General features: G+C 36.0%; 1 protein-coding gene across 2 annotated transcripts in view; it reads right to left on the bottom strand.

Moving 5' to 3' along the window:
* MAP3K21 (mitogen-activated protein kinase kinase kinase 21) overlaps window positions 1-16,357 on the bottom strand; it is a 38,576-nt gene that overhangs the window by 18,916 nt on the left and 3,303 nt on the right. For both annotated transcript variants that reach the window (XM_059841611.1, XM_059841612.1), the window contains exon 2: window positions 1,275-1,455. In XM_059841611.1, the coding sequence (XP_059697594.1) occupies window positions 1,275-1,455 (181 nt within the window). The remainder of the gene's footprint in view (window positions 1-1,274; window positions 1,456-16,357) is intronic.

Here is a 16,357-nt window from a genome sequence, read left to right as displayed (position 1 = left end):
GGAAACGCCTACACCCAACCTCCATCCCGCAAAAGAAAAAAAAAATTAAGAAAAAAGTAAGAAAGAATGGAAAAAAAAAAAAAAGAATGAGGCCAAAGTTGCTTCCCAACTGGGCATCAGCTGAGACTAATGCAAATAGAATTGGTTCCAGAGACAAGACAAATGAGCGTCACAAAACAGCAGTGCAGATACAGAATCATCACGAGAACACCAAAAGTATTACTTCATGCTGTAGAATATAATGCATTTAAGCAAACAGGACCCTATTTAAGAATTATACAATCCAGAACATGCATAAAGCAGCAGGAGCAAACAGATTAAAGTCCTCCTCTCCTTCCCCAAATAGCTATCTTGGACCCTTCAGAGCAAACATATCAAAAAGAAAGCAATTGCAGACTTTTCAAGGTGGGGCACAGCAGCTTTTAGAGCCTATTGTGCAATCACTGCTTTTCTGCACTCACAAACCAGAACTAAATTAAATTAAAGTTTAATTTACCTTTCTACACTACATGTATCCCACACTACACCACTCAAAAATAGCATCAGTAGTGAGAGCCACATTATTTGTATTATCCACAATAACATCTTAAATGAGAAATTCACAAATTTAACACAGGGCATTTCCCACCTTTAAAATTAGAGAGCAAGTTAAAACAAATTTGTGCTGAATACTCTCCTTAATCCAGCTACTGGAAGCAAAATCTCTGTAAATGTAGAAGCTTCAACCTACTATTAACTTTCACACACAACCACATTCCAGATTCCTAAAAACAGCATTAATTCAAGTTAACATTGGCAAAGTTCTGGTTTGAACCTTATTATTATTTATCAGTCATATAAGGTAATAATTGGTTAGTCCCATTTTTAAGCAGATTGAGAGCTTTCCCACATCTAAGATAAAATAAACCTACCAAAATGAGATCAATCATTATTGCATCAAGAGCATACAGTTATTTATATTAAGACTCCAGAGAAACACTTGGGTATATTAACCAACAAATATTTTAATGGCTTCTCTTAATGAGAGCTTGCTTTAAAAAAAATAGTTTTTGTTTTCCCTCTTCCTCCCCCAGTTTGTAAGTAATGGATAATAAAAGGTATAACAACTGAAGTAGATACTTTAAAATGTGTTTGTTTCTTAGAAGAGCTAAACTAGCCATATGTTGAGGCAATAACCTAGAAAACCACCAAAAAAAAAAAAAAAATTCTGTCAAACCCTCAAAACCCTCAACACACTTCCACTGAACATGGTCATCAGCAGAAAAACTTCTTACCTCCAAATATCACTTCCTTTAGAAAACATGGAGGACTTGATGACTTCTGGAGCCATCCATGCATAAGTTCCTGCTGCACTCATTTTGGTTGTTCTGTGCCACTCTCTAGCCAGACCAAAGTCTGTAATCTTCAGAGTTTTATTACAAATGTCATCATGCTCCATCTTCTCCAGCAATAAAACTGCAAAAGATGGAGTTTGTAAATTAATGCAATAGCAATAAAAAAAAATACATTTCTGTTATTAATTTCACAAACAACTTGTATTGCACAGATAATTGTCTACTTTTAGTTTTGAGAAAATATTATTGCAATTTTTAGCTGCATGAAAATGTTTTTTGATAATTTTAAGCTATTCCAAGCTATAGAAGCAAGAAATATCTACAGTGTCATGAGCTTTTTATGCAGGAGCATACATTATTATGCTAAAAATAAATATAAAAATAAATTATTATTTTTATGAAGAACCATATATTAATTTAGCACAAGAAGTACACTAGAGACGGAAAGTAAATCAGATCATTTAAGTAAGCCCAGAATCCTAATAATCCCGGATGATGACAGACTGTCAGAAAATTATCCACTTTTCAACAAGATTCTGGAATAATAAAACCAGCAGCAGTAGTAAACCAAAAACAAATGTTAAGAATTCTTATAAAAGACTGATAAAACAAAGCAGCATTATGTCACAGTAAAATAAAATCCATTCTTAACAGTGCACTCCATCCTGGCCCCTACTCATCTCCAAAAGCCTGTAACAACTGAAAGAGGTGCAGGGAAGGACTTAAGCAGGGTACTCAAAACAACATAACCACAGCTACAAGGAATGGTTAATAGACAAGAAGCCCTTTCCTAGCCTTCCCCAAGGAAAAGAAACATTTACAAACAAAAATCTATATAACAATGACTTGTTAGTGAAGAAAACTAGATGTAATAATTGTTCAAAGTTTCTCACTACAAGAAATGGACACCACTGGGTAAAACTAGCAGATGAGAATCAAACACGTGTCAGTCGTTCACAAAACATACAGGTGAACTTTGCAACAAGATTCTGAACTTTGGAATTCTTGGCATGGTATGTGAATATTATTATTTAACATAGATTTAAAAAGCATCTCCACAAATTCACAGAAGTCAACTTGATATAGGGAATTTATATCAAAAAAAGTTAGTTTAGTTTCATGAAATCCCTGGGCCACAAATCAGAACAAAGTTGGGAAACTATAAGCCAGGGAAAGTAGTTTGCCTTAGGAGCTCCCTGCTGGCAACAGGCCACTGGACTTGGATCCAGTCCCTTTTATACTATACACACTGCACCTTCATGAATGTTAAAGAAGTTATCTTTTTTTTTGCTGTTGCATCCTACAGTGCCTGACTTGTTCAAGAGACAACATTATTGGCAGAGTTGTAGCACCTCTTCAGGAAACTGTTACAAGAAGAGAACTAGGTAATTGTGTTGGAGCTCACAAACAGGGAGACAACTGATGGAAAGGAATCAAAATTTTAACACGCCATAATTTAAATTCCATATTCAGTTCCTCTGTCACTGTTTGAGAGAGCAACTGTCAGTTTTTACTTTCTGTTAAAATGATCTCCTGGGACAAAGACCAAAAATTAAATTATATGTAAGAAGCATAAACGTGTGGTTTCTACCTGTATGTACAGCAAAACACAGTACAGGAAACCCATTAACAAAAAAGCAGACAAAAAAACTTACCCTCCCTTACAGAAGAAAAACTGATGACCTTGCACTTGCAATTGAAAGAAATAATTCTTACTGGTAGAGATTAACTCTTACAAATATTTCAAAAATTACATCAAATCCAGATAAAAGGAAAAGAACCCACATTCCGTTTTCAATAAGCTTCTTAACAGAGCAAGAGAAATGAAAGCCAAAATGGTACAGACAAACCAAAAGCTCACCAATGAGAATCACCAGAACAGGTTAAATTCATGCAAGGTTTTATACTTTTATACTTGAATCAAAGACCTATTGTTTGCTGTTCCATTTCAAACATGTTCAGCAGAATTCCTGACATTCCTTGTCAGTCAATGTGACCGAAACCAAAAACAGTCAGTCTTGCAAAAGGTAATAACTGGCATGTGACCAAGTTTCATCCTACAAAGGGACAACATTTCTTAGCAGTTCAAACTTCCCTTTCCGGCTGGTAGCCAGGCAAACAATACCACACACGCATTGCTTAGCAGCTGGGCAGTAAAAATGCTCAGCATAGCTGAGTAGCACTCTGTAAGAGCTTACCTTGGAGTAGCCTAGCAACCTTCACTATAGCATCCTTCTGCCTCTTCCATAGCTTCCTGGCCCTTGCGGGCTGCTAACCTGGGAGAAACTATTTTATGATCACCAGTTTGCCCTGTTAACACAGCATCCTCCTTGTTTCCTTTGCCAAACCTTTAAATTGTCTTTTCTTCCTCCAATATATGTGCAATGTTAAATCGGGCGAGAGCCAGTTTAAGACTTTTGGGTTTACTTAAGTATTTTTCAAACTTTTTGTTTTCCACGAAGAATGAAGTTCATACTTACATTCTAGCTTTGCTCCTGGCAAGCACAGCCCAAAACATTTAGATGTGCAAAGACTATTTGAAAACAAAACCCACCAACACCCACAGATTAGATTAGGTATGCAGAAATGCAGGAAAATCCTATGTGCTTACTTATTTACATGTAAGTAGGACATGGGATAAGGATATTTATCTAACACCTTATTCACTTTTACATAAGCAAAACCAGATACTATGTTTCTGAATGATTCAAAATCAAAGGAGATTAAGTTTGGTCCAAATGTAAAAGTCTACCTTGGATCCTCACCCAAACATTCCAGCCAGAAAAAAAAAAAATGATCAAGCAGTCTAAGGTTGCATATGATTTCTACCAGCAACACCATTTTCAACTAAATTCTGAGTTCATACATCTCTCTTTGTGACTCTACCTTTCAGCAATGAGATCAAGGGGAAAGTAAATTTATTAACATCACAGAGCAAAGGCTTGGGTGACATATAATAGGCACTCCTTGAATATATGGGACAGTGCATGCCCAGAAATATTTACAGCAGGGCAACAAAGAGATATTATTTTCAATAATTCCTGAAATATAAATTTACAAGTTAAAGATAAAAGCCAGATAAGTCAGAGAGAAAAATAAAGTGATGTGCAGTAAACTGGTATTAAAAGTGGTAGATAAGATACTTAGAATCATAAAGGTTGGAAAAAATCTCCAAGATCATCAAATCCAACCTTTGACCAAACAGCACCATGTCAACTAAACCACAGCACTAAGTACCACATCCATTCATTTCTGGAACATTTGCAGAAACGGTGACTCCACCACCTCCCTGGGCAGCACAGTCAGAAAGAAGTGCTCACTCTAAAAAAGAACAAACCATCATACTAAAAACTATAAAAGTTTGCATAGGATCAATCGTAAAAGCTATAGCTATAAAAAAGAGATGAAAGAAAAAGAAATGCCTGGCTGTTCTGGCTAATGGTAAACTAGCAAGCTACATGTAGCTGTGCAAGTAATTAATTCAGTTCTAAAAGTCACTAAAGAAGGCTTAGTTCAGTAGAAACAGGGAGGTATCAACAGAATTTTACAAAGCATAACATCTCATATGAAATACTGAATGACTAAACCTGCACATGCATGTCCAATACCAGGAACTGAAGCAGACGTAGAAAATAGAATAGCTAGGATCTAGTAATGTCTTTTATATAGATAAAATCAGGAGAGCTTGTCCTTTTTGCTAGGCTAAACAAAGGTTTAGAGAAGTTATGAGAACAGAAGTTACCCGCACCTAACAACAGAATACAGACCTACAGCACTAGTGCCCTTAACAACAAAATACTTTCCTAGGCGCTCTGGCTGGTCCATCTTACAGGTACACTTCTGATTAAACTCAGTTCTAGATCTGGAGTTACCAGCGTAGAGAATTTTATTGCTTCTTTTCTCCCATCCCCCTTTTGGACCTCCTCTGCAGTGTAAAGCACAGTTCACTCCTCAAAAAAGTAGCAAGATCAAACACACATTCCTGTTAAACCTAATGGTCCCTGAAATAGTACTCAATCTTTCTTGCTTTCTGCACTATCATTGTTATAGCTGGAATGTTTTTCTACTGATCTTATGGCACAATGCAAATATTTCATGGTGTAGCAGTATGCAGGTAAGATGTTTTGCACACTTTTAGAAACCAAAATCTAACACTTTGCCATGGAGCCATCCAGTACTTCCCAAGTCTGTGCTCCTCTAATAAAAACAGACCCAGTAACAATTCTTTGCCAGACCACTACTGTTTCCATACCAGGTCATCTTAGTCAAGAAAGGCACAGAATTTATGCTTGAAAAGGACACACATGTCTCAGGAAAAATCCCCCTCAAATGCTCCCAGTTGTCACTCCTTTTCCTGTGCTATTCCCATCCCATCAGTCCCATCTCCAAATTCTCCACACAGGCAGTAAAGCTCTCTCTCAGGTGAGCAAAAGTTGAGATATAAATGAAATAGCAGACCAAGTCTGGCCAGAGTTGAACAAGAACTGCATTCTCTGTTCCTTTGAGCTTAGGTTGAAATTTTATTGGGGAAAAAGAAAAAATAAGCAAGAGTCTACATATAGACCCATTAGCCAGAAATAACAGAACAGAGCACATTTAGACAAACCAGATTCCTGGGGGTGCACATTTGCCAAACTCAGGTACAGAATGACACCCACAGTGCTACTTTCAAGACTAAGCTGAAAGCCTAGAGAAGAACCAGAAGTACTAATTTAAATTGCATGCACTTTGTTTAAAGCATAATTCTAAAAAAAGGCTCACATTCCTACCTCAGCTTCTCTCTTTTTATTTGTGAAAATTAATACAATTTAAGAAGCAGTGTTTACAGCAAGCCTGAGGGAGGCCTGGGGAGACATTTTAGGCAAGACATCTAGGAAACCTATACCTAGAACTAAGCTCTTCAATGCTACTCTTTTAATGCAGGTTACTTCCTATGGTGTTAGTTTTCTTTTTGTTTCTAAGTACATATAGATTGTATTTCTCCAACCTTATCTAGCCAAAGTTCCTATTTAAGACAACACTTCAGTTGATTTTTTTTTTTAAATCCAAATACTTCATTCAGTTAGAGTTAGTTTTATTGCATGAACAATGCATTCCAGTGTTTTCAGGTGACATTTTTCAGTTACCATACATATAAAATAGTTAAGTAAAAAAGGTATTCTGAGAGAAGCCAAGGCAAAGGATGGCACACCTTTGAAATGTACTGAATTCAAACTACCTTCTAATACTTAAAAAAGAATCATCCTGAAATACTGAAGTCCATTCTATCCCTCTCATCACCTTTGTACTTTCTATTATACCCTCTTGATATTACCTATTTTGTTAGTACTAAAAAAAAACATTAAGCAACCTTATTTTCCCAAATTAGTCAATTGCTACCAACCATTTCTTGCTACTTTATCTGCACTTTGTTAAACAGGTGACTATCATAGGCTTTGCAAATATAAGCTATTTAATACCACAGCTATTTAAGTTACTATGATTATAGGCAAGAATGCCTACACATCCACTACATTTACCACCACTGATAAAGTCATTCTTAGAGAATACTATAAAAGAAAGAAAGCTGTTATGCTGTACAACTCTACTTGCAAATAGAGATTGTCCAGACAATGCTGCTACTGTACTGTCTCTGTTCCCCCTGCACCCAGTCAGTTCCCTCTCCAACTGGTCGCAAGTAAATCTGGTTCCTGTTAGTTCGCTAAATCAACATGCAACAAAACCAGCAGGGTGACCCTGCATCTTTATCTGGGGACTAACAGGCAGAAAAAAACCTTATTAAATGCTGTATATTCAATTAATGAAACACAATACCTTGCTATATTAAGAGACCCACCTCCATCATTTGGAACTGTTATTTGGCTCCAATGGTAATTGGAAATTAAAACTTCAACATTGCTTATAGAAGCCATATCTAGGTTTTAAACTGTAGATTAACTACCATAGTGAAAAAAATGAGGTGTGCAAACCACAAATTAAATATCTCAGTGAAAACACTAACTGATCAGAAACCCTTCTGTCTATAAAAAAAGATGATACTTTTTGCCCGTGCAGCACCACTCCATAAATACCTTCCCTTTCTCCAGTGGGCTCTCAGGATGGGTTCTGTTATCTCTGTAGCTAGTATCTGTCAGATTGTGATTGTCTCACTGGATTAAGCTCAGAGGTCACCATCAGAAAGGGAATTTTATCCCTTAAACAGTGATTACATATGCAGGAGACTTTTTTATTCTATGGATACTGTGCTCCTCTATTACCTATGTCCCTTTACAGCAGGCACTTAATTTTCACACTTAACTGAACATTTAAAAAAAAAAAAAAAATCCTGAACAAAGTGTTTCCAGTTGGAAAGCCAAAACAAGACAAGACTTGACACAAAAAGTCCTTGACATCATGAATTGACAAATACACATTAACCTCATGAGAAAAGCACAGCTCATGGTAGGATATGTGGCAAAAGAAAAGCACCAAAGGATGAGAATGACTAGGAGTCACCTACCTTCTGGAGAAAATGGAGGGAGAAGGAAAGAGAGGAAAAGGGACAAGAGATTTCAACAGCTTCAACACACGTTGCATCACCATTTTTTGCTTTCCCTTCACTACTTTAATAACTATTATTAAAGCAACTTTGGGCAAATGGAAACTTGAGAGAAAGAAGCAGTTTTAACAAGTTATTGGCACAGACTACAGATGCTGCAAGTTACTTTACTGCATGCCATTTGTGCTTCACTTGCTCTTCAGATAGGTCTGTAATTCAAACGAGAAATTTCTATTGTGTTGTAAGAGGAAGTACTAAAGGTAACAAGCATTTATAATTAGACATTCAAATAATTGTAATTTAAACATTAGATCAGTAGTAAATTCTGAAAAATGTAGGATTTGGATACTACATCAGCAAAAAATCATAAGTAGACTGGACACCAAACATTCTCAAGTTCTCTTCAATAAAATATTTAACTTAACTCTCCTATTTAAAAACCAAATTTAAGAAAAAACAACCTCAATAAAGTAATTCCTCCATAATTTCACAATTACATGGAAATCAGTCAATACTGAAACTAAGCTTTAAAACTCAAAACATTCAGTTGTGTTCTATCTACCACGAACTTCCTCGCTTACTTGAAACAGCATTTGCTTTCTTCGCTGGCTACTTTTAAAAGGCAACTCTAAAGAAAAAAGACCCCAAAAATAGGAACAAAAGAAAAGTGACCAAAATGGAGGCAGATGAGAAGGATTACAGTTAGATTGTGAACTCCTGAGTTAGATAATGTTCTAGTTTCAAACTCATCAGAATAAAGTGGCTATGAATCCATTCCTTAAAGTACACCATCTTTTTTATGGAAGTGATTTATTTTTTTAAGCAACTTCATCCTGGTCTTAAAAAACCAAAATATAAGGCAAACTAAAGCTATTGTGTTCAAACTGCATTAAAAGTCTTTGTCAATATATAATATATGAGGTACAGTTTCCGCCAAGAGAAACTTGGGGAAAATACTAATTTCCTGCCTAACCCAAATTTAAGACCTGGCCATTCCCTAAATAAATATATGTCATACAACATACAGAATTTTAACAGGGAATGCAGATAAAGTTTTTAATCTCACAAATGGCATCCAGGGGCAAGAGCTGACAGATGTTAACTTAAATTGTTAGTTCTGAAGGAAGGTATCTATCATTAGTCAAATCACCTTTTCAATATTTCATTTTGAAACGATGAATATTTCATTCAAATTTGGCTTGGATTTATAGTTATTTTTTGGGAGTCAATGGAATATGACTTGATGCAGTTTGATATTTCAAGCTAATCAGAAGAATACACAGCTTCTGAGTACACGGAAGTATTTACATAGTTGGCATACTTCTCCTGATCATAACACATTACACTCCGCAATTATGAACTTCCTTGTTGCTTTATTTTTTGTGAATTATCTCAAGGTGCGTTTGATGTGTTGAAATTAGAACATTTAATACAAAAAAAGAGTCACATCAAAATGAAATAAAGTTTAATAGAAATACATAGATGCATTCCTAAAAAACTAAAAAGACATTCTACTTTTAAAGGTGACTTACCAGCAAAGCTGAAGTAAAGAGGTGTAGTGTGATGTCACAACCAAGACAGTAAGAACCTGCTGTCACTGAAATACCTTAACTTCCTCTGCATTTATAGCCCCTCACCCTCTACAGCTTTTTCCTCCCACGCTGAGTCTAGCAGCTGAGTAGTCTTGGGAGACTCAATCAGCCAGATAGCTCAGCAGAAAATGAAGCCTGCAAATAAACCAGCTTAGAGTAGTTTCCTGCTGAATCTCTCCAAATTTTTAACCTACTGACCACACAGGCAGAGACTGAGATGTGTAGATTTGGCTGACAGGTGGGAGGGGGGAGAAGCTGCCTGGAAGTGGGTGGGGAAGCCTCCTCAGCAGCTATAGCTGTCCCAGGAAACCATGTGGCACCTGTTGCAACAAGTGGGAAGTCAAGGAACAGAAACGGGTCAACCCTTTTACACCTGGTTTTAGTCAGAGATTTAAAGATGGGATCCAGCTTTGCTATGTTTTTTTCCATTATAAAATCCCCTTTGACAAAATCTACTATTGGAAAGATCCAATTAAATAAACCAAAACCAGAAAAAAAACTCGTAGATCCCCTTTGAAGATGCCAACTGCTATGAATCCAAATTCTGGTTGCAGATACTTAGTCAGGTTTAGTCATTGAGTTAGAATCTCATCAATTAACATGAAACCCTGTTAACACAATTTCTATGAGGAATCTTATTAGGTTACCCTTTATAAAGAATTTTTAAGTTAGTTTATTTTATAAAGAATATTTGAAAGAGTCCTGCTGTTTTAACAAAGAATAAAAATGCAAACAACCTGTTACCTACCAAACAAAGCAGAAAAAAAACCAGACAATTTTTGAGTCCACTTTTTTTTTAAATACATGTAAATGCATTTTCAAGAACATCAAAGTGAAAATGCTTATTTTGAAATGAGAACTGCAAACTTGACAGTGCTGTCCTTCTCTTCAGAAGAGAAAATGAAAGGGAAAGCTGATTGTCTCAATAGTGTAACATTAAGCAATGAGTTAACAAGTACAATGCTTTTCCTTTCTACATAGTACAGGAGGGAAAAAAAGGCAATTAACTTCAGGAAGAACAGTGGCATCTCATCCTAGTAGAAAAGAAAATCACAGAACTGTCTGAACATTCAGAACTAAAATATAACCAGTTCCAAGGGTTAACTTGTCCCATTATGAACCACAGCAATGAAGCATTTACTCCTACATTTTTGAGAGGGAGGGCCGACTTATCAGCTCTGAGTTAATAGTACACCTGCCAAAACACAGATTTTAGTCACTGTAAAGAGAACAAAGAATGATTATGTAGCCAACACTGGCACGTCTAGGACTGATTTAACAGGAGCTATGACCCCCACCCCACACAAAAAAGGTTAAAGCTGGCAGGAAGATCCAAGAAGGAAGAATACTTCTGTGGTGACATTATACAAATATGTAATTTTTCCAACTTACCATATTTAATCCATGAATTTAACATGCAGTAAGAGGGTTAAAATTATTAACCCTTATTTTCAGTGACTGGATTGAGGCAGGCTCTTAGTAACATGGTCAAGCAAGATAAAAGTGATGAAATGTAGTTTAAAGCTGTCAATTCAGGAATGTAAGTTACACCAGTTGTTATTTTTGTACTGCTCATGAATATAGACAGTCAAGTAATTTGGTATTTATCTGTTTGTATCTATGTATGATCTGTATTTATGTTTATTTCAATGTCCTAATTCTGCTTCTAATAAATAAAACAATCCCCCCCCAAAAAAAGAAAAATATCTGCATTTTTTAGAAGCATTATTACTGAAAGTTATTGAAACAAATTTTAATGCCTTAAATTTAAAAAAATTATCAGAAATAAATTTCAAGGTCAGAAATTACCCTACGCTGCACCCACTCCTTGCAAATGTTTATCATACATGGTCAGCCTGTTTCAGAACTTGCAACACTGAAGCAAGTTTAGAAGAAAGCTCATACTCCACGGTAAGAAAACTTACGGATTGCAAACAAAAAGCCATTCTCTTCTAAGGTCAAAGAAACCACAAAACAGCATTCAACATCCAAATACAGTTCAGTGATGTGTTACTTCTCTATTCTTTTGAGGTTGCAGAACGTTTTCGTGGTACTTTTAGTATTTGTTAAGAGGGTCCAAAGACATGCCCTGTCTCTGCAGTTCCAATGGGGATGGGGGAATAATTTGTAACCGAAAACTCAGTTATATCTCAATTTCTTCTAATGCTTGGATAACACCAACAACATCAAAAACAAACTGCGAAGTGTGGTTGAAATTATTTAAGTACAATACCTCATTTAAGAAGCGTTATGGTCAGCAGTTAAAATTATTTTTTACTGTTTTAAGGAATGAACAAAATACTTCTACAATTTTGTGCAAGTATTTTAACACTAACGGGAGGTGTTTAGCTGTCTGTTTTTCTGTCGATCTTTGTGGAAATAGGTTGCTTGCTCAGTACAATTTTCAGAGGCAAAAAGGTATATATAAGCCTATCTTTAGGGTACCAGCTTTTAAAAAAAAATTGAGCCAAATAATGTTTGAAGTCTTTTTTAATACACAAATACTAAAAACACTCTAATCCAAAGTCCTACACTTCAATTTATAATGCTACCCCAAAACAGAACTCTTTATCATCAAAAATGGCGAGCAAACACAACATATAGACTAGAATGTGACTCCCTCATTCTCCATGAAAAGGTCACCTGATACCCTGGTGCAAATGGAAGTCCTGAAGAAACCTGCTAGGAATGAGTATAACACAAAGCAGAAAAAAAACCAACGAAAAAAACCAACAACAACAACAACAACAACAACAAAAAAAAAAAAAAAAACCAAAAAACCAAAAAAACCCCAAACCAAAACAAAAAACCAAAACAATCTTACAAAAGTTGTAAATCAGATCACTTGGTGTTATACAATGACAGAACAAAGACAGAGAGAAGAAGGACATGAAAAACCAAGTTAGATCCAGAGAAAGATCAAAGCAATATTATTCTGGACTAAATAATCCGACCTGTTAGAGATGCAGTCTCAACACCAAATAAGAAACAACTCTCTGCAGCTGTCAGCTGGACATAGTTGGGAAAACATTAAAATGAAAGTCTGAATTAAAAATGAGTTATAAATAAGGGTATTAAAATTTCATGAGCTTTTAATTAATCAAATTACGTATAGCTAGTGTTTCAGCCTAGAGTCTTGTTTTCAGCATTAAGCACTACATGTAAATACTTCAGCCTTGTTAAGTTTGAGGGACTTTGTTCTAAAATAATGAGCAATTTTTTCCACCTATTAAATGTCCAGAGTTGAGACACAGAAAAACATCAAACAGAAGCAAATTTAGAAGACAGTAATTGAGGTGAAATAAATGGCTACTGCAGTTAAGTCTTCATCTACAAATAAAATAACTGCTGGATATTATTCCTCCTCTGAAAGCTTAGACAGGTCAAATACTGTGTTACAGAGCAGCAGTTCACAAAATTTCATTTGATGGCTATTGTATTAAAATCATAATGTTTCTGAATATTATTTTTAAATGCTGAAACACATCCTTCAACTGGAAATTAGGCCTCTACAACATTTTAACATTATAGTTATTTCTATGGTGGATTTAGACAATCGCAGCAACCAGTTACTCAAAATTATTCTCTCTTGAATTCTAGCATCTTTCTGGACACAAACTACACAATATATTTATATGCAACAAGCATATATATCAAGTGAATATTAAAACAGGTGCAACACATAGCATTGCCTTTGATGAACTGGAAAAAGACAATACTAGCTCAAGGCTGCTAAGCATTTGATGCTCCCACAGAATTTAGCTAACCTTCAGGGCCTTTCAAAAAATAGAATCCCTATTTACATAGTCTGAGCACACATGTAATAATAAAAAAAAAAAATTACTGGGAGCAATGTTTCATGAAACACAGAACTCTTTCATGTGACGTAAGCACATTCAAAAGAAAAACTTACTGGAATTCAATGGCATGCTAAGTTTAAGTAGATCACAACCTTAAAAACAGGTGTTTTTTACCAAATTAATGAAATTTTGCAGTCCTCCTGATATTTGCATGAAGGTGGTTTGATTTTGGTTTTCTGTGCTTTTCTGAAAGAATACTTTGCCAACAAGGTTATAAAAACCAGTGCTCCTTCCTGCATATACACTTCCAGATGCTTTAGGATGTACAACCAGTTCTTAATGTTGCAATGCAGCAGCATTATTTTTACAGCAAAGCACAAGGCAGGGCTCAGGCTCAGAGATGGGATAGGAACCTGCTACACCTGGCATAATTTCCAACTTGATGTGATTTTTAAGTAATTAAGAACTATGTAAAGCATTTAAGTACCATGACTTCCTATATGAAGACAGCATGGAAAACTACAGCATACAGATTTTGAAGTGCTAAATAACTACTGGCCCACTATTCTACCTGACTGATATTTATCAAAGTGATACCATGTTCTCAAAGACATGGCTCTTAGGGGTTTTGTAAAAATCGGTTGCCTTCTGGCAGAGGAACTCCAGTTAGTTCTGCCAGGAAAAACATCCACTCCCCTCCAAACCCCAGAGACACCAGCCACCAGCAGCTTAGCAGCTAGCCAGGCAGTACAAGCAGTGTCAAACCAATTACAGCATTTGCAGCATGCTACAGGATGTGCCCGAGTCACCCAGCACTGGAGACAGGCACCTTGGGACAGCCAGGCCTAGCCCACCAGGGATACTGGAGACATGGAAGCCAGCATGAGACTCTAAGTTCTACAAATGCGAGTGTCAAGAGGAGACTGAGATGCAGAATACATCAGGTTTTTTAGTTTTGTTACACCACAATAGGTGAGCAGTAATTGGCACAGTGCTATTGACAGAAAAAACCTCCAAGTTTCACTGCCATCAGTGGGCAACTTGGAACTTTATTTTCAAAGGAAGTTACACTGAAGCTAAAATCTACTGAAAAGCCATTTCTCATCTCTCTCAAAACTACCAAAGACAATTGCAATAGAATGTAATTTTGAATTCTCTTGGCAACTGTACAAGATTCTGCTTTTCAAACATTTAATAACAGCTGTACTTGTGATGTGAACAAGTCTTAACCTCTTCAAAACAGTTAAGAGACAAATTATGCACCCTAGTGATTTCAGAATACATAAAATCAGTCCAGAAAATGGCAGATAGGCTTAACTCCAGTTTCTTACTTTTCCTCTCCCTGAACAGCTAGCCTAAAGCTGCTATACAGAGAAGTTTGAGAGAAAGCAGTTTTTAAAAATTCTGGAAAACATCTCCATCCATCTTATTTTAAAAGACGTTTAATAGCATAACTTGGGCAATTCTGCGGCAAATAACCTGTAAAAGCAAAGAACCAGAGAGAATTTGTTCTTGCTCTTCTGAAACTCCAGGACACCTTGCCTCATCAAAAGCAACCGATTCAACAGTTCTGTCAAAACACATCACACTTCCTTTTAAGGTTTTAAAATCAAATGCTTTCTATTCTCTAACTGCTACTCATTATACTAGTTTGAAGAACATGGCATTACAGTGAGTTGCTCTCTCCTATGTTTGATTCCTTCAGATTCCAAATAGTTATCATTAGCACTGTCACTTCCATGGCCTTATTTAACAATCCTTGAAACTCAAGCTGACCTTGACAATTTCAATTTCAAAAAGCAATATAGACTCAACACCCTTCAAAGAGCTGGGGGCTGCAAAGGACCCTGGATTGCTGGAGGAGCTGGTGAAAGCCACAGCAAACTAAACCCTTCTGGCATATCCACCTATGACAAGGGAGTACAGAGCACTTTATCAGTACTGTGTTAGTACACTTAATCTACACATAACCAACTCTGTAATCATGGATAGGTCTACGCCATAAGCAAGATATCATGAACTTATTGCAACGCTTCCCAAAAGTACACAAGGCTGCTGCACTAGAGATAAAGCACATTTTTTTTTTTTTAAGGCAGAAGCAGTGCACAGTCTGAAATCAACCCCAGAATCACAAACCTCTGTTTTCTCTAGCCTTGACTCCAGAAAGTGAAAATGTGGCACACTCTAGCTGAATATATTACAAGCTTTCTTCAGTACAGAATAATCAGGGAAGGCTGTGCTGAGTCCTTACACAACCACTGGTCTTCTAACTAATAGGGTGCCCTTGCTCAGAAGCAAATTTTATTCCCTCAGAGAAAAAAAAAGTTGCCCTTCCAAAGAGTCAGAAAAACAGCTGAGATGTGGTAAAAAGACACACACAACTTACAGTGTCTAGTCTTGTAAATGAATTCTGATCTTCTATTTCCAGTAAAACCTAATTTTTTTTCATAATCAGCAGGCATGCTCAATCAAGAATAACTTCCTACCCAGAAGACAGAGTTAGGAATATTCAAGTATTTTCACAATTTATAAGACATCTCATTTTCCGTTAAAGCATCAATTAATTCAGAATTCCTTTATTAACAATGATGGTTTGAAAAAAATAAAATTTTCTTCCATTATTTTTATTCAGATTTTAGATTAGATAAAGTTCACCTCTTAATATTTTATTTTAGATTATTTCTTTAATCCATAAAGTACATTCAGGAATGTAAGAACTGCTTATAAGAAATCCTCAAAACAGGCCATGATACTCATCAGTGAAACTTCTCACCACTTCAGCCACCCAAGGTTTTATAAAGCACCCAAAATTCATAAGGCAACATTAGAGATATGGTTACTATGTTTCATTTAATCACACATATCTAAAGCTAAGTGTTCTTTACACTTTTGTTTTGTCTGCCTTTGAAAAGCCTGTAAATTTAAATTTATTTTACATGGACTCCAGAACTGAAGAAACTCTCTCTACTGTTAATAAAACTCATGAGATACACTTCACTTCCCTGTTCAGCCCTCAAAACCAAGTTTGTTACTTTTCCTTTCCAAAATGAAAAACATTTGTTTACCTATTAATTTCCCTTCCTCTAGCAGAAA

This window comes from Haemorhous mexicanus, chromosome 3 (genome assembly GCF_027477595.1).
Source record: "Haemorhous mexicanus isolate bHaeMex1 chromosome 3, bHaeMex1.pri, whole genome shotgun sequence".
NCBI lineage: Eukaryota > Metazoa > Chordata > Aves > Passeriformes > Fringillidae > Haemorhous > Haemorhous mexicanus.
Note: the sequence above shows the minus strand (reverse complement) of the source record. Positions and strands in the feature narration are given on the sequence as shown.